The sequence below is a fragment of the Rhincodon typus genome, chromosome 23 (genome assembly GCF_021869965.1).
Source record: "Rhincodon typus isolate 14 chromosome 23, sRhiTyp1.1, whole genome shotgun sequence".
NCBI classification, from domain to species: Eukaryota; Metazoa; Chordata; class Chondrichthyes; order Orectolobiformes; family Rhincodontidae; genus Rhincodon; species Rhincodon typus.
Genome location: NC_063354.1, coordinates 4172944 through 4194015, shown reverse-complemented (window position 1 = coordinate 4194015; position 21072 = coordinate 4172944). Strand labels below are relative to the sequence as shown.

At 41.0% G+C, this 21072-nt stretch overlaps 1 protein-coding gene across 4 annotated transcripts in view; it reads left to right on the top strand.

Moving 5' to 3' along the window:
- Positions 1-21072, top strand: part of LOC109929525 (serine/threonine-protein kinase/endoribonuclease IRE1) — a 111900-nt gene that overhangs the window by 37756 nt on the left and 53072 nt on the right. For all 4 annotated transcript variants that reach the window (XR_007264557.1, XM_048610796.1, XM_020529192.2 and 1 more), the window contains exons 3-12: positions 678-711; positions 1905-1977; positions 2605-2677; positions 3959-4081; positions 6810-6911; positions 8170-8431; positions 9857-9935; positions 10999-11158; positions 13883-14001; positions 18275-18460. Coding sequence is in view for 3 of the 4 variants with exons in the window: in XM_048610796.1 (XP_048466753.1) it covers positions 678-711; positions 1905-1977; positions 2605-2677; positions 3959-4081; positions 6810-6911; positions 8170-8431; positions 9857-9935; positions 10999-11158; positions 13883-14001; positions 18275-18460 (1211 nt within the window). In the remaining variant the exon portion in view is untranslated. The remainder of the gene's footprint in view (positions 1-677; positions 712-1904; positions 1978-2604; positions 2678-3958; positions 4082-6809; positions 6912-8169; positions 8432-9856; positions 9936-10998; positions 11159-13882; positions 14002-18274; positions 18461-21072) is intronic.

Sequence of the window (21072 nt, the reverse complement as noted above, 5' to 3'; positions counted from 1 at the left end):
TACATTGTACCTGCCAAGTCAATATGTCTGTTATGTGGGCAGCTGTGGTGACCACCTCTGCTCCAGTTGTCTCCTACCAAATAATCCGGATGTTGGATATGAGGACATTACTAGATCGTATTAAGAATGGATCATGATTTAGTTTGTCTTCGGTTAAGTAATAAATGGGTTCCAGGAGAATAGTGGAAACAGATGATTAAGATCTAGCTTAATTACAGAAACTGTAAACCTAGCCTGTGTCTTGTATCTTGCTTGAGAAGGCTATGAATCTTCTATATTGCATGGCTAGGAGACAATTTCTGCCCTAAAGTTGAGGATGCTACTATCTGAATCCATTGGAAGTTACCATCTCTTCCTTCAGGTATTTCAGCTGCTGTTTTGTCTGTACAGTATTAGATAATCATGTTTTTCCATTAGTACATTTTATCACACATTTTCTTCTATCATGTGTAAAATGGCTACCTGTTTATTAGCATAGATTTGTATACTCTGCAACTTTGGATTTGGGTAATTAATCAGTGGCTTCATAACTCATTACATATTTTAAAAATCAGAATCAGAATGATGGGTTAGGGTTTCTAGATAGACTCAGACTCAGACTCAGACTCAGACTCAGGATTTGCATTGTCTCATTTTATTTGTGTAATTTTACAATTTTAAATCTTTGTCTTTTACAGATCCTGTGCTTCAAGTGCCCATGCATCTGACGGAGTAAGTTCCTAATATGGCTATACATCTGTTTATATCTAATGAAAATAGATAGCATATGTGTTAAGGATCTATCGTTGCTTTATCGTTTTTGAGACTATTTCTCATTTCCGAATATGTGCAAAATTATTTATTCATCGTCAGTGTATATGTGCCTGGAATACTTCAGAGGGCGGTTCAGAGCCAGTCATATTGATGGAACTAAGTATAGGCTGTCAGGTTTTCCCCACTTACCAACATTAGTGAAATAGTTGGCTTCTGGCAACAGTTCAGTAACATTTTGGTCACTTTTGCTCAAAACCAGCTTTTTACATTTCCAGCTTTTAAAAACTCAATTTATAATCCTGCCTGCTTTGCTTCATATTATACGATCCTCTTATTGACTTCCATTTTACAAAAGCCTCCGAAAAGCTGGCCTCTTTCACGTCTTTTGACTCTGTTTTAGTCTTTCATGAGTTTTGTGTTCTCTGTTGTATGAATACTTGAGCTATATTCTCCATTTCATGCAGTGTTTGCTAGCCAATGTATTTATTTGTAACTATGCAGTACATCCCAGTGTCACTGCTGTTGGATTGTTGTCGAGCTTCATCCTTTTACAAATAATGCTGAATTTACATATATCATGAATTTTTTTTTAAGTCAGCCCAGCCATGTGCACTTGGGAACTTTACAACATGTTTGAGATTCAGAACCAGCCTACTAAGAAATCTGTTTGTAGAGTTTCTGTTTTCACAGTAGTGTGCATTTCTTTTTACTCCATAAGGCACCTCACTTAGTCAAAGCCGGAGAACTTGTGCAAAAATCTTTTTTTAAAAAAACACTTTCAGTCTTGATGTCTGTACAAGCATCTGCCACATGATTTTTAACTTAATTCCAAGCTTCAGTTTATAGAATGAAGTGTGCAGTATTGTGCATAATTGTAGTGTGTATGGTTGCTCCATCATAGCATTATTTATGTGTGGTAGCTCTAAATTCTAAATTTGAGCAAGGAATAGCAGCTTTTAACTGCAGCGAGACCCTCCTTTCAGAAGGGCACCTTCAGCTATGTATGATCCAATTGGTTTAGGGTTCACAGCACCTGGATTTTGCTACCTGTCACTCTCTGTGCTGTGCAAGTAAATGGCCCAGCTGGTAGTTCATCACCATCTATAATTAGAAATGCTGTTACTAATTTGTTGTTTATTTCTTCTTTGCAGACCAGCATTTCTTCCTGATCCTAATGATGGCAGTCTATATACGCTGGGAGGCAAAAACAATGAAGGCCTTACTGTAAGCTAATACCCTTGTAGTCCCACCTGTTTGCTTGTGTCTGTTCAAAGGCCTATTTTTCTTAACTTCGACCGAAAAAGCTATTCAATAAGCTATCTACTAATTCATGTTTTAGATTGAATTGTACATAAACAAAATAAGTGGTGTTGGCAGTGGCAAATGGTTATTCTTTTTATTTCAAGCATACAGTATCAGTATCAAGCACTTTTTGGGCAGGCCATGTGTGGTGGTCTGATTGGGCTGAATGGGCTCTTTTCATGCTGTAAACTCTGTAATTCTCTCATCTACCCCCCGACCATGTTCCTTTCACCTGTAATAGAAGAACAGTGCTGCTTTCATGTGGAGGTTTAACTTACCAAAATCAGCTATCCTTCGGCCTTCCTGAAACTGTAGCCACAACTTTGCAAAATATAGTGGTGGTAGCTGTGGGTTTTATATTTTTAAATCAATTTTATTAATTCCACTTTGTTTTGAACTGGAGATTTTCTGCAGACCTGATTTCAGAATGAATAGGCTCTGCTGCTAGGGTTTAGTACATAGTTTTTAATATCTGGTATATCTGCTTTTGTTGCCTGATATAAAACTTGGTTTTGGCATGAAACTAAAAACATTAGTTCTTTTTTACAGAAACTTCCTTTCACAATTCCTGAATTGGTGCAAGCATCCCCTTGTCGAAGTTCTGATGGTATACTGTACATGGGTGAGTGAACTCTGTTTCACAATACATTGCTCACTATTGTTTTCAGAATTCCACAGTTATTCTGACCTAAGATAGTTGTCTTTTAAACTGTATTCCTATATTGCACAGGAAAGGAAAGATTTCAATGTGTAATGATCAGTCACTTTTTTTTAATGCTAGAAGGAGAAAACGATTGCTGGAAATAGACAAGTTTGCAAAATGTTGGTTAATGTTTGCAGATGAGTGAAATTCCAATGGGTAGGAGGTAGCCGTTCCCCTTAGTTGAAGGATCAGTCAGACTTTTAAGGTGGAAGGCAGGAAGTTTGGAGACAATTTGATGATGAGGATTTGGCATGCAGTGTGGGAGAGGGTCATTGAGACAGGAACCCTCTCAACCTTTTAAAAAGTATGTGGATGAGCACTTGAAATATCATAACATTCGGAGCTATGGGCCTAGTGTGGGAATGTGGGACTATTTTATATTTAGCATAGTTTTGGTGAAACTGACTATGGGCCAAAAGGCCTCTTTTGTACCATATGATTCAGTAATCTCCAATCTGATGATTAAAATGTAAGGTTTAAATGAAGTGTTAGGCTGTGAGATTTTGCAATTAAATATGCAGCACCTCTGTCTACCTGCCCTGATGGGATTAGGGGTGGGGAGGAGTGAACTGCTTGTTTTGTGAATAGTCTGGTTGCTAAATCACATGCTTTTCAAGCAATCTGCCCAGCTCCTAACTTGAATTCAATTTGAATGGTCACTGCCAGTCAGTCGTTACAAGGTTAATCAGAGATCCATCTTTTCAACTCTTAACAAGACTGTGTTTATAGAAAGTCCTTGGCTTGGCAAATGTTCAGATATTACTGATCTTTAAATAGTTGAATATCTGATTAATAAGGGTACAATTCATTCTTTTTGGACTTACTACAGTGGATTGCAGATCTTGAGTTCAAGTTCAAGATCACATTCTGTATAGAATTATAATGGTTGCCATCAGCAACTTAAATTAGTTCTTGCAGATAGGGGGTCACAGGTAGCTTTAATTTGTAATTTGAATTGAAATTGATAAGAAGTAACTATTTTGTAGGTGCTCCTTAGAGGGTTATTATTTATAGAAACATTTTATTTCAGCTGACTGGTTTATAAACTTCCACTTTATACTCAGAAGTACAAGAAAGGAAGGGTGAATCAAGCTGTGATGTATCTGAAATCCCCTGGTGTGACTTATTGAGTGGATTGGTAGCTTCTAAGTGACATGATAATAGTTTATTGGAAGATTGTTTTATTTTGTGTTTCCTTAGGAAAGAAACAGGATATCTGGTATGTTGTGGACCCAATGACAGGTGTAAAGCAGCAGACGTTAACAGCTTCTTTCGCAGAAAGCATGTGTCCATCAACACCCCTCCTATACCTTGGACGTACAGGTATAGTGTGTATGCCCCACGCTTAAGAATCCGGGCATAATAAAAAGCTGTTAGAATAACTTTACTGTGTCTGTGAATAAATTTGTATTACTCTTTGGCTTAACATGTATTGAAAGATAAAATGTGGATTGCAGAGCCGAATTTACATGTATGTGAAGCTCCAAAAGCAAGTTCTTTTTTATAAAATCTAGCACATCCTGATCACTTTGACCAACCAGGTTCTTTAGATTCACCTAAGCTTTACTGCTCCTCTGATGCTGCTTGGCCTGCTGTGTTCATCCAGCTCTACACCTTGTTATCTCGGATTCTCCAGCACTGGCAGTTCCTATTATCTCTTTAGATTCACTTTCATTTTTGGATGTATTTCACCTGCCTTGTTCAACTAGTTGGGACAATCGAAGGCAATCGTTTTTGTTACAGAAATGATTGTCTGCTATTCAGATTTGTCTCTTTCGTTTAGTCCATTTGGGTCTATGGGAGCATATTGTTAGTGAGATAATGGCCACTGTCTTGGGACTATCCTGTTGAGTTATGTTTATAAAATGGGAGCTATCATATTTGTTTTTGTATTGTGACTTTTCTTCAACTCTCATACAATAGTAACAGAAACATTAGTCAGTTGGGATTAACCTAATGAATAGCACTGAGGACTAGTGACACAGATCATCCATAGCAGGGGCCATTGTGGGGGAGAGCACCCAATATGAAAAAGGATATGAATGGACAAATCCAGGAAGAGTTCTGTCTCTTTCAGGTGGCTCTTTGATTTAAGTGTCAATTTGAGGTAGAACATTTTGGATCATGTTTTTAGTGGCAAAATGTGTCTCCTTGTTAAAGCTAGAATGTATAATGTAAACTAAAGGATGCAGGGATGCCAGTAGAGGTGGATAGAGATTTTTTAAAACACAAACATAAGTTTGTAGGGAAGAAAGGGAAAGAGAAAAAATGAGGAATATCTTTGCTTCCTTATTTCTTCCACATATTCAGTCCTGTAGCTAGTTACTACCAAAATAGTTTCATTGATTTTAATTCATTCTCCCCTTTTTAGGGGAGATTGACCATATGAGTAGTGCACTATGGTTAAGGGTTTAGAAATAGTGTCAATCCATTTAACATATTAATCTTTAAATTGATAAAGATGCTTCATTTATGAAGCCTAATGTGCGTGTTGGAGCGGCAACAGATGAGGACTGCACCACTTTGCAGTAGCTTCAGTGTAGTTATTTCAACTTGCTTATTTATGTTATGTCAAACCTCTGTGGCAGGTGAAACACTGACCTGGACCTTATGGCCCAGAGGTGGGGATACTATCAGTGTGCCACAAGATCCTCTTTGGGTGAAGTGAGTCTTGTTTTAATTTGTTTTGGTCTAACAGTGCTTCATTTTATGAACTCTGGCTCCCCACAGTGGCTCAACAGGATTCTACAGCTGCAGAGGCTCCGCAAACAGGCCAAGCCTGTTGATTCTAGATGTAGCTGATCTGAGAATAGGGTAGAGGGCAGATGCATCCTGACTATCCTCCAGCATCTCTGGGTGTTGGAGGAGAAAACAAGTCAAGAATCTGATTCTCATCCACTGGTGGACAGGGCTATGATGTGCTAAACAATCTTATTCCTGGATTAGAAGAGGTATCAAAACTCTCTGTCACTGTTCACTTCTGAATGTTAGCCATTTAGGAGTAGTACAGGACAATAGCTAAGATTTGGGGTAGGGATGTGCAACACTAAGGAGTTGGAGCTTGTCAGAAGGAAAAGAAATAAATGAGGAAAGATGACTGTCATTTAAGGCATATGGGAAAAAGGGGCAAGCACAAAAGGACTTGATTCCTAGTTCAGAAATCTCTTAAGGTCAAGTTTGCAGGTTCCATTGGCAGTCAGGAAGGCTAATGCAATATTAGTATTCATTTCAAGAGGGTTAAATTACAAAAGCAGAAATGTACTGCTGAGGTTATAAAAGGCTCTAGTCTGACCCCATTTGGAATATTCTGAGCAGTTTTGGGCCCTGTATCTAAGGATGGATGTGCTGGCATTAGGGGGGGTGCAGAGGATGTTTACAGAATAATCCTGGGGATGAAGGGCTTTTCATACAAGGTGCGGTTGCAGACTTGGGGTCTGTTCTCAATGGAGTTTAGGTGGTGGTGGGGCGGGGGGCGGGGGGGGGGCGCAAATCTCATTGAAGAATACAGAATACTGAAAGGTCTGGATAGAGCGGATATGGAGAAGATGTTTCCACTAATTAGTAGGAGAGACTAGGATTCAAGGGCACAGCCTCGGAGTGAAGGATAATGCTTTAGAACTGAGATGAGGAGAAATTTCTTCAGATAGTGTGTTGTTAATCTGTTAATTAGTAAGGGGATCAAGGATCATGGGGAGTAGGTAGGAAAATGGGGTTGAGAAAAACATCGGCCATGATTGAATGGTGGAGAGACTCGATGGTCCAAATGACCTAATCCTGCTCTCATGTCTTACGGTCTTAAAAAGAGTGGAATTTTGAAATTGGAACCACGGCATGACAGAAGGTACTTTGAGCACATTTTGTCTGGCACTATCCCCTGTCCACTTTGCTCAAGCCTGTGTCAGTAGATCTATGGCAATGTTTCAGTCATCATGCAGAGTAGTCTTGGTGAACATAGAATTCCAGTCTCTATTATAAAGAACTGGTTAAACTTGTTCCATGGTATCTGGGTTTCAAATGGCTCCTTTGTGTTGTTGTGCTCTTCTGTTTCTAGAGTACACAATCACTATGTATGACACCAAGAATCGGGAGCTGCGATGGAATGCCACTTACTTCGATTACTCTGCCACCTTACCCGATGAGGACACTGAATACAGTAAGAATGGTTTGAGTTGAATAGTTGCTTGTTCTACTGCTTCTGCAGAGACAGTTACTGTGCATTTTGAAAACTTTGCCTGCCAGCAGCAATAGTTAATAATTTAGTCACTTGGTCAGTTCTGTGTCAAGTTGTACCTAAATTGATTATTTTACTGATAAGCAGAACTATTGAAATATCATTCACCAGTATGGAAAAGTTAGTTTCTTTTGATGTTAACTTTTAGTAGTTTGCCCATTGGCCAGGAGCCAGGCTGACAAGAGCAGAATCATTGCCCATTCCCAGCCTTGAAGGCATTGAATAATTTGGCAATGCGGAAAAGGAACCATATACAAGGGTAGCTGAGGCAGAAAAACACTGTTTGCTCAGTGCCCATACACAAGGATGAAGAAGTTCATGTTGTCAGAGGACATTACAATGGTCAGCACATCGGTAAAGTAGTTGAAGAATATAAAAAAAAAATATGTTGAGCGTGTACAGTGTGGAAAAAGCCAATGGTACCACAGTTCATATTGGCATTCACCCCATTAAGGTGGTGATTACCAGGCTAAAGCTGGACAAAAGTGGCAAGGAGACCCTGGAATGCAAGGTGAAATCTTGCCAAATTGGCAAAGATGAGGGTAAACATAAGGAAGAATCCATTAAAAAATGCAGGAGCAATTGAATGTATCACCTTTGCTATTTTTATATAGACCATGCTGAGTTAATTAGCTTTTCAAGCAACTGATTTTGCATATTATTTGCATGTACATTGTTAATGTGTGTATCTTTTAAGTTTAAAAGAACATTACTTTCTTTCCTCAAAGGGCATTGCTGAGCCTTTTGGCTAATATTATTTAAATAACCAGCTATTTTGATAGCTTTTCTTCTGGTGTTAACTCACAAATTACTAAATTTATTGGATTCAGTTTTGTGGTTTGTGTTGGAGGAGTTAGGGCAGTATAACCACGAGGCAGCTGCACCTTGTGCACATTTGCAACTGACAGTTCTATCACTGTGCTGCCTTAGAAGCTCCTTTTCTCCTCAGTGAGCTGCCATCAGAAGTCCATCTTTATTGATGTAGGAAGGGAGGGGCACTGGGACAAAGCAACATGGGAAAGCTTGAAATTCTTTAATTTGGAAGTGGGTGGTGAAACATGATTCTGTTTCGTGAGTGTGTCATTTGTGCCCAATATTGCCACAAATAGAAGCTGAACATTTTGCCAACATGCCTTGGTGTAATGGTTTGAATGTATCATTTCTCACCATCTACTTGCAGAAATGCTCCACTTTGTGTCGAATGGAGATGGGCTGGTTGTGACAGTAGATAATGAATCTGGTGACATTCTGTGGATTCAGAATTATGCATCACCAGTGGTGGCAATGTACATCTGGCAGCGGGAAGGACTGAGGAAAGTGATGCACACGAATGTTGGCATTGAAACGCTCCGCTACCTCACATTTATGTCTGGAGAGGTGGGCAGGATCACAAAGTGGAAATATCCTCTTCCTAAAGAGGCAGAGACCAAACAAAAGCTAATGTAAGTGCAGTATTGCTGTTTGTTAAACTCGTAAAGTGCTGCAGAGCAGTATAGTAACAAAAGAAACATTAATCTGGGACAAATTGTGGTGAAAGAGGTAACCAATATCTTGGGGTGCAACCTTAAATAATCCTTTAAATGAATGTTCTCCATTTCTTTCCCGTTCTTACCCATCCTTTGTACCTTTTTCTTACTGCTTCCTGCTGCAACAGTGTGCCTGTATTAAACGTAGCATCAGTACTGCCTTGTGATCAGATGCTTGGGAATGGGCAGGGTTCCAGTGAGGCAAAGAGAGATAACTTGTCCTTCACTAAGGTAACTGTGAAGCATTGCATCTGGAGACCTGTTGAGACCTGGCAGAATTAACCAAACATTGCAAGGTAGGTTTGGATGATGAGCAGAATTCACTCTGCGTGGGGAACCCCATGCTAGCTAATTCAACAGTGAATGCAACATTCACAATGAGAAACCATGTGTATGAGCAAGCTAGATGTAAGTCATAATTCAGCATAAAATCTTATGTCAAGAATCATCAGGTCTCCAAAGTGATCAATAGCTAGTGTCACTTCTGAAGCTACTTTAAATGTTAATTTGGCTCATGTACTTGAAAAGCAAAAATTTCCAGACAATGGGGAAATGCTGTTTTAAAGTACTAGCACAAATACAAGGGGGCAGGTGGCAGGTGGCAGGTGGTAGGTGACCACCTCATGTGCTTATGAATTTGTTAAAAGTCAGGTAGTGTTACCAATGGAAGAGCAGAAATCTCACCTGATATCCTGACTAATTGTCTCACTCAAAAAATAGTACCAGAAAACCACTATTACCAGTCATTGCTAATCACAGAATGCTTTTGGAAAAATTTGGCAGTCAGTTATAGTAGTGGTCTATACATTCCAGAAGGTAATTCATTGAGTAATACCAGCACAACATTTTTACTTCCATGATTTGACAGTTAGGGGTCTGCATTGGTTACTCAATAGCTATTAAACAAAGTTGGATAAGCCATTTCCGGGACAGATAAATAAAAGGATATGCTGACGGGAATAAATTAAGAGAGGCATGTGTGGAGCAAAAACCATGGTGTGGATCTGTTAGACTGAATGGTTTGTCTCTGTGCTGTGAGTACTTGGTAGTGCGGTACCAAATCAGCAGACTGTTTCAGGGTCAAGGGTTAGTGGCCCACAATTTCTCGATTTTTCATCTTAATAATGTGCGATTCAATAATCAGTCGCCTGTGATTTTGAGGTCTTCCCTGCAGCTGATTCAGTAATTAGCAGTGTGTGAGAACAAGCTGCTTGCTTTTCCTGGCAGCAAGGTATAGCTTATGGATATTTTAACAATAAAGATAACACAATACTGCAGATTTAGACTGTGTTCCTCGGGTCTTTTTAGCCTTTAACTTCACATCTTACTCTGCATCCTTAGGCCAACTTTGTATGTGGGAAAGTATTCGACCAGTTTGTATGCCTCACCATCACTAGTGCACGAGGGAGTGGCTGTCGTGGTAGGTAATTGAAGTTTTATTTATCCAGTTGCAAAATTGTATCTCAAACTGTTTCGTCTTTACTTTAAAATAACGTTTTTGAAACTCATTTATAATTTTATTTAAAATGAAGGACAGTATTTGTTGGCTTAATACATCCATCAGGTATTGTATTTGTTTTTACCCAATTTCTACTTCTTCTGTAAGCACCGGTTTGGATTGGACTCCCTTATCTTAATCAAGTGTCTCTCTGTCTTCTAGTATTTGAATAACTAACAACAGCAAAATGTTGGACCAACAGGGAGTGACTACAATTAAGCCCAGAATTGTGTCCACTAACTTCTTCACGCCTGAAGTTGTTAAATTTAGTCGGATGCAGATCCAGGGTGAATACTTGCCCCTTTTCCCAACCATGATGCACTGAAGAAAATCACAGTGCGCCTGATGTTCTGGGCGGATTCAGCTAACTCCGCAGTGATTAGGAATTTAATCATGAGCTACCCCTATGTACTTAATAATTTTAACCAACTAAGCCAGCATTTGTTTACTAATCTTTAATTTGAAAAGACAACACTTGCTTTTTGTGAATATCATGAATTCCAGTTTGCCTAAGTTTGCATTTGTTTAGGATTAAATAGTGTGGTCAGTTTATCTACTTCAGGAACAAAAGCAGAAGTTGCTGGAAGCTCAGCAGGCCTGACAGCATCTGTGAACAAAAAAATCAGAGTTAGGGTTTCGGGTCTGGTGACCCTTCCTCAGAACTCTGATTTTTTTTTTGTTCACAGATGCTGCCAGACTTGCTGAGCTTCCAGCAACTTCTGTTTTAGTTCCTGATTTACAGCATCGCAGTTCTTTCAGTTTTTATTCAGTTTATCTATTTCTTCCCTTCACCTTTGTAGCTTTAAAATGACTCTTAACTCTTTTGTTTTAAAAAGACCCTTTTTGAACCTTTAGTGAGGACACAAAGTACTTCCAATTATTGGGGCTTGAAGAATGTGCAGGGATTCAAGAGAGTACAGGCGTTTTTATAGGTAATTATACCATATTCCAACAACTGTCTATAATGTGGTTTTTGCGTTCACAGCCAAGAGGTAGTGCATTCCCATTGCTTGAAGGTCCCAAAACCGAACGTATTACCATCTCTGATCGTGGCGAGTGTGACATCACCCCCAGTATTGACGTTAAGTTCACACCGGGAGTCTCGAAGACAATTGATTACCTGAGGAACCAGTGGTTTCTGATTGGTAAGAATAATCATGGTGTCAGAGTGCCCCCTGGTGGGCAGTGTGTGTCAAGATTATCAAAATGACAGCTCAGGGTCGAAGGCTGCCTGAGAATGTGGGTGTAAGCAGGAATTCCTCAAGACTGTGATTATCAGTGGGGCGGGGGTCTCAGAATGTATTTTAAGTGTTGCCCTTGCAAAAAAAAGAGAATTTTATCTAAGCCTTGCCTGTACAGTGTCCTTTCCAGAACAAATGAATTAGTAGATTGGGAATGACTGGGGGCATAAAGGGAAATGTGGACTTGTGATTGGAGTTGCTGTTCATGAAGGATAAACAATAGCATCGACTGGATGAGCCAAACTTTGTAATCTCAGCTGGATTTGATGTAAAAGAAAATTGTATTTGTCTCAAGTCTGTAGGCCTTCATTTGGGTGGATGGAGTAGGCAACAGTTCATCAGTTCAGAATGAGAGTGCTTTTCTTTGGCTAAATGACCACAATCACTAAATGGGTTTGTGGAAAAGTAAATTAGGCCAGGAATGTGGAACCACACAGTCACTTAAATCCATATTCTAGCCTGCATTAGGAGCCATGGTGCCCTTTACGAATCACATGATCTTAGCACCTGCTAATGCTAAAGGAACTGCACAGTGCAACAAACAGCTGGGCAGCAAACAAAAGAGGAAACAGGGACTTATACTTTATTAATTTAAGGGAAAAAGCATGGAAAATGACCATTATCATACAGGGTAGGATTTCTCTGTCTCTCTCTCTCTCTCTTTTCAATGCCACTAGCTTCAAAATCTTAGTTGTGGATAACATGAAGTTGGTTAATGTAATGCAGATCTTTTAGCACAACCTTATTTCATCTTTGGGACCTGGTCTATGTCCATGCTGAAAGGGTGAAAATCTGCAAGAAGCTCCTATAAGCTGAGTTGAATTGATATCGCAAATACAATACTGTTTTAAGTGGACAATGCTTGTCAGTGGTGTTTGAAAAAGAAGATCAAATTAGACAGTAAAGTAGTGATGGCAGTAAAAGCATTGGTCAAAATGAAGTGTACCCCATTTGTAACGTGCCCTGATGATTGAGAAGCTCTGGAAAACGCAAGGTAAAAGCTAGGGACAAGAAAACCCTGTGATTACAGCAAAACATTCTGCAGTCCAAGCTGTTTTTCCCACCTCCGTTGTATTCTTTTCTGGCTGGGTGAGAGAAAAATAACTGAGATAAAGCAAAATGAATTCCATTGCTACTATTATTTGAATTTTTGTATTTTTTAAGGCGGCTTATTAGATTTTACTGTGCTGCCTCATGGAGTCAAAAAAGTTCTGCAACTGATTTAATTGGAGCTAACAAACTTACCCAACAAACTTGGCCATGATTTATGTGACACTGCATTATTATGAAACAGATTTCTCACTGTTCCTGAGATCATGTAATGTGTTGTGTGATTTTGATGTAACAAGTGATTGGTCTGTAATATATTCCAATAAAGGGGAAGTTGTAAGTAGTTTTCTTATTGTGGTAGAAGTGTTGTAATAGGGCAAGTTTTCATAAAATCATAGGAACGTGGTTACAGCACAGAAGACCATGCGACCCATTGTATCTATGCTAGGCCTCCGAAGGAGCAGTTCACGTACTTGCCACTTCCATGTCCTCTTCCATATCTCAGTGCATTTCTCCTCTTCAGATGTTTAGAAAATGTGGCAAATTTTTATTGGACAGAAGGGCACCATTTTGTTGATCATATCTGTATTGGCTGAGAAAGAAGCAACCAATCTAATCCTGTTCCCAGCACTTGATCAGTATCCAGATACAGATTAAGGGTCTCCAGGTACAGACCTAGATACCTCAATGTCTGTTCTATGCTGTACTATCCTCAGGGTGAAACATCCTTCCTCTAATAACTTGAAATCGATTCGGCTTGGTCACTGACTTCTGCGGCAGGGCAGATAGGTCCTTCCCATCCAAAATACCCAGGCCCCTCTCCACTTCTTACACCTTAACAAATCTCCCCATTAGTCTCGTCTGTTCCAAGGAAAACAGCCCCAGCCTATTTAAAGATAGTAGGAACTGCTGATGTTATCTCAGATTCTCCAGCAACGTGTAGAGCTGGATGAACACAGCAGGCCAAGCAGCATCAGAGGAGCAGGAAAGCTGACGTTTCGGGTCTGGACCCTTTCAGCCTATTTAATCTTTCCTCCTAGCTACAAATTCTCCTGACTTAGCAACATCTTCTTAAATCTCCTTTATTCTCCCTCTAGTGCAATTACATCCTGTCTGCACTAAGATGACCAGAACTGTATGCAATATTCAAGCTTTGGCATTAACTAACATTATACGTAGCTCCCTGCTCTTATATTCTGTACTTTGGTTAATAAAGGAAATATTCTATATGCTGCCTTAACCACTCTATCAGCTTGTCCTTCTACCTTCAGGGATCTATGAATGTGTGCTCCATGATCCTTAACTTCCTCTACAGCTCTCAGTCTGGTCCCATTTATTGTGTATTCCTCTGCCTTGTTTGAACTCTCCAAACACATCATCTCTCACTTCTTTGAGCTGAATTTCATTTGCTGGTTTTCTAACTAGTTCACTTCCTCATTATCAGCCACACAGTCAGCTTTTGTGTCATCTGCAAACTTCTTTGCTTACTTTAGGACTGAGCAACTTCCTTGATGTTGCAACCTGATGTCTGTCATTTGCTAATTTGGATGTGCTGAGCTGTGGATTTATTATTTTCAGGACACCATGAAATGCCACTAGCAGCCCAAACCAAGATCCTTAATGATTTTCCTGAGAATGTGCAGAAAATTCCAGATGATGTAATTGCCACTAGACCACAGAATGAAATATTTGAAGATGTACGTATATCTCCATTGTTTTTCTCTCACTTTACACACTGTGTGACTTGTAAACTGTGTTTATGTGATCTGAAAGCAGATGTGTTTTTAAAATGTGCAACATGGAAAGCAGAGGAAGCAATACAGTCTCTCAAACCTGCTCCACCATTCATTTGGATCGTGGCTGATCTAAACCTGAACTCCTGCTTTTATGCAATATCTCTCAATATCCTTACCTAAAAAGAGTGCAAATAGTCCTCACGAAAGTGTGAGCCTGTTCTTGAAAATCATGGCATTAAGTAAATAACTTTGAAGTGAATCATAGGGTCCCATAGGAATCAGTGTTAAAACCAGATTCCGAGATGGTAGGAACTGCCGATGCTGGAGAATCTGAGATAACAAGGTGTAGAGCTGGATGAACACAGCAGGCCAAGCAGCATCAGAAGAGCAGGAAAGCTGACGTTTCGGGTCTGGACCCTTCTTCAGAAATGGGGGAGGGGAACGGGGCTCTGAAACAAACAGAGAGAGGGGGAGGCGATGATAGAAGGTGGATAGTGGAGCAGATAGGTGGACAGAAGACGGACAGGTCAAGGAGGCGGGGATGAAGCCAGTAAAGCTGAGTGTAGGTAGGGAGTTGGGATGGGGGTTGGTCAGTGAGGAGGGAGGGGCGGGTAGCTGGGAGGGAAGACAGACAGGTCAAGGAGGTGGGGATGAGGCTAGTAGAGGTGAGGTGAGTGTAGGTAGAAAGTAGGAGTGGGGGTTGGTCAGTGAGGTGGGAGGAGCGGATAGGTGAGAGAAAAGACGGACAGGTCAAGGAGGCGGGGACGAGAGGGGGTGCTGGTCTTGGGATGAGGTCACGGGTGGGGAGGTTTTGAAGCTTGTAAAGTCCACATTGAGACCATTGGGCTTCAGGGTTCCCAGGCAGAATATGAGGTGCAGTTCCTCCAGTTTTCGGGTGGCATCGTTGTGACACTGGAGGAGGCCCAGGATGGACATGTCGTCCAAGGAGTGGGAGGGGGAGTTGAAGTGGTTTGTGACTGGGAGGTGTTGTCATTTGTCACGAACTGAGCATAGATGCTTCACAAAGCGGTCTCCAAGCCTCCGCTTACTTTTCCTGATGTAGAGGAGGCCACATTGGGAACAGCTGATACAATATACCACATTAGCGGATGTGCAGGTGAGCATCTGTTTAATGTGGAAGGTTATTTTGGGGCCTGAGATGGAGGTGAGGGGGAGGTGTAGGGGCAGGTGTAGCACCTCCTGCAGTTGCAGGGAAAGGTGCCGGGGGTGGTGGGTCTAGTGGGGCTAGTGGGGAGTGTGGAGTGGATGAGGGAGTCATGGAGAGAGCAGTCCCTCCGGAAGACAGATAAGGGTGGGGAGGGAAATATATCCTTGGTAGTGGGGTTAGATTGCAGGTGGTGGAAGTGGCGGAGAATGATGCATTGAATCCGGAGGTTGAATGCCACGTGTTGACACACAATACACGTGCAATGATGTTAAACTGGAAATGATTATGTCACTTGAAGGAAACAGGCTCTAAAGATAACACAATGTTCAAAGAAATCAACATTAGGACATGTAAAACAAGAACAATCTGTATGGAAATTGATACGTATGTTATAGGTAACGTATACCCAAGTCCAATGGATCTTAAGCTGAATAAGATTTGGGAGTGAGCTATAGTTCTAGGGGTTCCAGCTACCTCCGAGAACACACAGGCTCAGGAATTTAACCTCGGACATGGCAGATAAAGGGACAACTATAAGAAGAGGGGCAGTCGCTGGAGGATTGAGAGTGTGATACTTAAATACACGCAGTTTATGAAATAAGGTAAATGAGCTTGTAGAGCCGATTGAAATTGGCGGGTACAATGTTGCTGCAGAGACGTGGCTGCAAGGCGATCAGGGCTGGGAACTAAATATCCAAGGAGACATGTCCTATTGAAAGAATGGCAGATGGGCAGAGCATCATGATTGCCTTGTTAGTAAGAAATGAAATTAAATCGATGGCAAGAAGTGATATAGACTCAGAAGGTGTTGAATCTGTGTGGGTAGAGTTGAAGAACTTCAAAGGTGGAGAAAGAAAACCCTGATGGCAGTTATGTGCAGGCTTCTTATCAGTGTTAAGGATGTGGAGCAGGAAATAAATCAGAAGATAGAAAATGCATGTAGGAAAGGCCCAGTAATCATGGGGGATTTCAATATGCAAGTCAACTGGGAAAATCGGGCTGGTAGCAGATCCTGAAAAAAGGAAGTTGTGAAATCTCTACAAGATATTTTTTGGAGTAGCATGTAGTAAAGCCCACTAAGGAACAGTCAATTCTGGATTGGTGATGTGTAATGAGGCAGAATTGATTAGGGAGCTTAAAGTGAAGAAACCCCTTGGGGCCAGTGACTGTAATATGATTGAATTCACCCTGCAGTTGGAGGGGGTGGAGCCAGAGTTGATTGGAAGGGGAGTCTAGCAGGAAAGACGGTGGAGTAGCAATGGCAGGAGTTTCTAATGGTAGTTTGGGTGACACAGCAAAAATTTATCCCCAGGGAAACAAACCAAACTAAGGGAAGGATGAGGCAACCAGGGATGATAGGGAAAGTCAGGAACAGAATAAAAGCAAAAGAGAAAGCATACAATGTGGTGAAGATGAGTGGGAAGCCAGAGGATTGGAAAGCCTTTTAAAAACCAGCAGAGGATAACTAAAAAAGCACTACAAGAGTAAGTGACTAGTAATATAAAAGAAAATTGCAAGAGTATTTTTGGATATCTGAAAGGCGAAAGAGAGGCACGAGTGGACATTGGACCACTGGAAAATGACACTGGAGAAGTAGTGCTCTGGATCAAAGAAATAGCAGAGGAACTGAATAGGCACTTTGCATCTGTTTTCACAGTGGAAGACACCAGCAGCGTACCAGAGCTTCGAGAGTCGGGGGAAGAGGTGAGTGTAGTGGCCATCGCTGAGGAGAAGGTGCTAGGGAAACTGAAAGTTGTGAAGGTGGATAAATGACATGGACCAGATTGACTACACCCCAAGGTTCTGAAGGAGATAGCTGAGGAAATTGTGGAGGCACTGGTGGTGATCTTTCAGGAATGGAGACAGAGAAAGTCCCAGAGAATTGGAAAATGGCTAATGTAACACCCTATTAAGAAGAGAAGGAGGCAAAAGATGGAAAATTATAGGCTGGGTGGCCTGACATCAGTCATTGGTAAGATTTTAGAGTTCATATTAAGGATGAGATTGCAGCATACTGGAAAGTGCTTGGTAAAATAGGTTGAGTCAGCATACCTTCGATAAGGGCAGGTCATGCCTGACAAATCTGTTAGGATTCTTTGAGGAGGTAATGAGCAAGTTAGACAAAGGAGAGCCAGTGCATGATCTGTTAGGATTTCGAGAAGGGCTTTTATAAGGTGCTGCGTAGGAGGCTGCTAAATAAGAACCTGTCGTGTTAGGGGCAAGGTACTGGAATGGATAGAGAATTGATTAACTGACAGGCTAATGTTTCGAGTCTGTTAGCTTGCTCTGTCTTCGTGGATGCTGGCTGACCCGCTGTGATCTCCAGCATTTGTTGTCTTCAGTTTTTAAGACAGAGATAGGTTCTTGATCGTAAGGGGATCAAGGGTTATGGGGAGAAGGCAGGAGAATGGGATCGAGAAACATATCAGCCGTGATTGAATGGTGGAGCAAATTTGGTGGGCTGAATGGCCTAATTCTACTCCTATGTCTTATGGTTTTAGGGTTTCAACTGAAAGGTTATTGCCACTGTATCTTGCCCACAACAGGAGACTGACCATCTGTGTGAATTCTTCTTACTCATTGGATATCAGTGCACCAGGGGAAATGTGGAATAAACATTAGGAACAGGAATCTTGCTTATTTTCTGGGATAACAAGGTGCAGAGCTGGATGAACACAGCAGGCCAAGCAGCATCAGAGGAGCAGGAAAGCTGACATTTCGGGCCTAGACCCTTCAGAAATATTTTTCTGGGAATAGTTTTCAGCCTTTTCCCCCCAGCCTTGCTAGTGACAGAGCCCCAGTTCAGCCACTCTGCTATGCCAGGTTGGACCAGAACCAACCTCATTGCATCTGATTAATTCTGTATCAGCTTTGCCTTCCTTTGGGCAAAGAGGGAAACCTCTGTCTGTGACCTCATTTGACAATACCAGCAAGTTTCTATCACTGGCCTGTGTTAAGATTCCAGACTAAGCAATTTTGGATGTGTTTGAATTTCTGAAAATGTCTCTTTCTGTTGCATTTTGTACAATAATCTCTTTTTTAAAAAAAAAAAAAAAATTCTTTCAGCATTTCCCAAACATTGATGAAGTTGCAGAAGATTTCGATATTCTGAACGACCTTAAAGAAAAATATAGCAAATCGCAACCCAAGCTCGAAGCTCCTGTGGATTCTGTGTTGAAAGATATGGCCACAATTGTCTTCAGCACCTTTCTACTGGCAGGATGGGTGGCCTTTGTCATCACCTATCCTAAGGTAATGTCCACCAAAGTATTAAGTGAACATGAATGATGGCAGATTACATGGGGGAGTAGGTTGGGATCAGATGTGTATGGTGAAGGCAACATCCTTTAGTCATCTGCTCTCATTGGTACTTAATGCAATCTCTTTATTGTCTTAACATATTCTTCCTCACTGTTTTCTGGTCTGTTCACCGAGCAGTGGCAGTGCTGCAAGTATGTTACAGCATCCCAGGGTATCTCGGGCAATTGTCAAACCAAATTTGACATTGAGCAATAAAAAAAATTAGGGTACAAGGCTAAATGTTGCTCAGAGGTTTTAGAGTATTTTAAAGAAATAGTAGTGCAAAGGTTTTGAGAGGGAATTCTAGAGTTCACAGTCTCAGCTGTTGCAGGCTGTTGTTTGCTGTGTCTAATTCCACTGCTGGTTGTTCATTGGGGAGCTCTTGGCCAAGGGCTGCTTCAGCATGCACGTCTGGGTCTTGTGTGTCTTGAAGCTAGTTGATCGTCTGCAACATCGTTGAGCCTGATCCAAGATTTTTGGGGTGTTCTCCTTGTAATGATTTGGAGTAAATACCCTGGCAGATTCCTTTTAGCCTGGAGCCCAAATGTAACACACTGCTGCATCAACCGAATCGATGCAGAGCAGGAATTGATTGCCTCCTTGATGCTTGGTATGATTCAGTATGCACCAGACAGTCTGTTTATTTGTTAAATCATTGGCCTATTTATTCAGGTAACTTCATCGCTAAAGCGTCTCCTGCTGATATATTTTCCTGATGAGATTCACTCTGTTGCAGTGTTATCCGTTAGCAGCAACATTGCTCAGCAGTTCTGATGAAAGGTTAGCTCAGCCTGAGGCGTGAACTGTTTCGGTCTACAGACACTGTCTTACCTGTTGAGCGTTTTCAGCAGACTTTTTTCTTAGTTTTGTTTCAGATTTTCAGGATTTGCAGTGTTTTAGTTTCTAACACATTTACTTCTCCTGCAGTTGACAGGCTCAAGGGGTGGATTGATTATGAAATTTATTCCCACTTGCTCACTGTTTCAATGAGTCACATTTGTTTTTAATTGTAAAACATATGGGCAACATTCTGCTTTGTGCAGTTTCTTTATTTATATGAAAACAATGCAAACAAACCTGTTTGGAGCAGTTTAAAGTTTTCAGCTCCCACATGGGCATCTGTTTGATCCCTGAATGTGCCGTGCCCACCCTTGCTTTTGTGTCAGTCATCAGAAGCTGGTATTAGCACAAGGAATTCCTCTTTCTTTGCATCAGGTCAGACTGGTGCATTACTCTCTCTCCACAGCTATCCTGGAACATACTATTACGGAATCATAGAATTTTTCAGTACAGGAGGAGACCAATTGACTCATTGTATCTTTACCGATTCCTAAAAGATTTAACCAGCTAGTCCCATTCTCCAGCCTTGTATCTGTAACCCTCTAAATTTATCGCTTTCAAAGATATTTTCAGGTCTCTATCAAATTCTCCTGCGGAATCTGCCTCCACCATTCCCCCAAGCACTATATTCCAAATCCCAAATAAAGAAGTTTCTGCTCATCTTACTCCTAGTGCTCTCACTGACAGTCTTGAAGTTACTAGTTACTGACATTCTGACCAGTGGAAATAGAATATCCTCCTTTATGTTGTCAAAATTGTTAATTATTTTGAACACCTCAATAAGGTCACCTGTTAATCTTTTCTGCATCAAGGAGAATAAGCCCAGTTTCTCTAATTTTTCCATTTATCTAAAATCCTTAGTTCTTGGTAGCATTCTAGTAAATCTCCTTTGCACACTCTCCAGGGCTTTAACATACTTCCCAAGGTGCCCGGAACTGAACATAATACTGCAAATGTGGTCTGACCAGTGATTTGTAGAGGTGCAGCAACATTTCCTTGCTTTTATAGTCTATGCCCGTTTATAAACCTAAAGATCCTATAAACTACCTTTATCTATTTCCATTTGCCTGACCACCTTCAGAGAATTAGACATATGAGCCCCAAGGTCCCTCTGCTCCTGTACTCCCCCCAAAGTTGTACCATTGAGCCTGTATTGTCTGTCTATGTTTCTTCTGCGAGACTGCAATAGCTCACATTTCTCTGCATTGAAATGCATTTCTCAGCCAGTTGTTTGCCCATTTGGCCAACTGTCAGTGTCCTTCTGAAGTCGCTCAGCGTCATCCTCACAATTCAGTGTTCTTCCTGGCTTGGCAAATTTAGAGATTTTGCCCTCAACATCCTCTCCAAATCGTTTACGTAAATCAGAAAAAGCAAGGATCCTGCACCAATCTCCGGGGAACACTACTTTCAACTTGTATCCTGTCTGAGAAATGCCCATCCATACCTATCCCTGTTTCTTAACTTTTTAACAAACTTCTAATCCATGCTGCTAAGGGCCCATCAATCCAAAACGTTTCTAATTTTCTAAGCAACCTGCCATGTGGCATCTTATCAAATACTTTCCGAACGTCCAAATATACTACATCCACAGCACTACTCTCATCCACTGCCTGTGTCACCTTGTCAAAGAACTCAGTTAAATTTGCCAGACATGACCCACTTTTGACAAAGCCGTGTTGACAGTCTAATATTAACTTATTTTTCTGTAAGTGCATGTATATGTT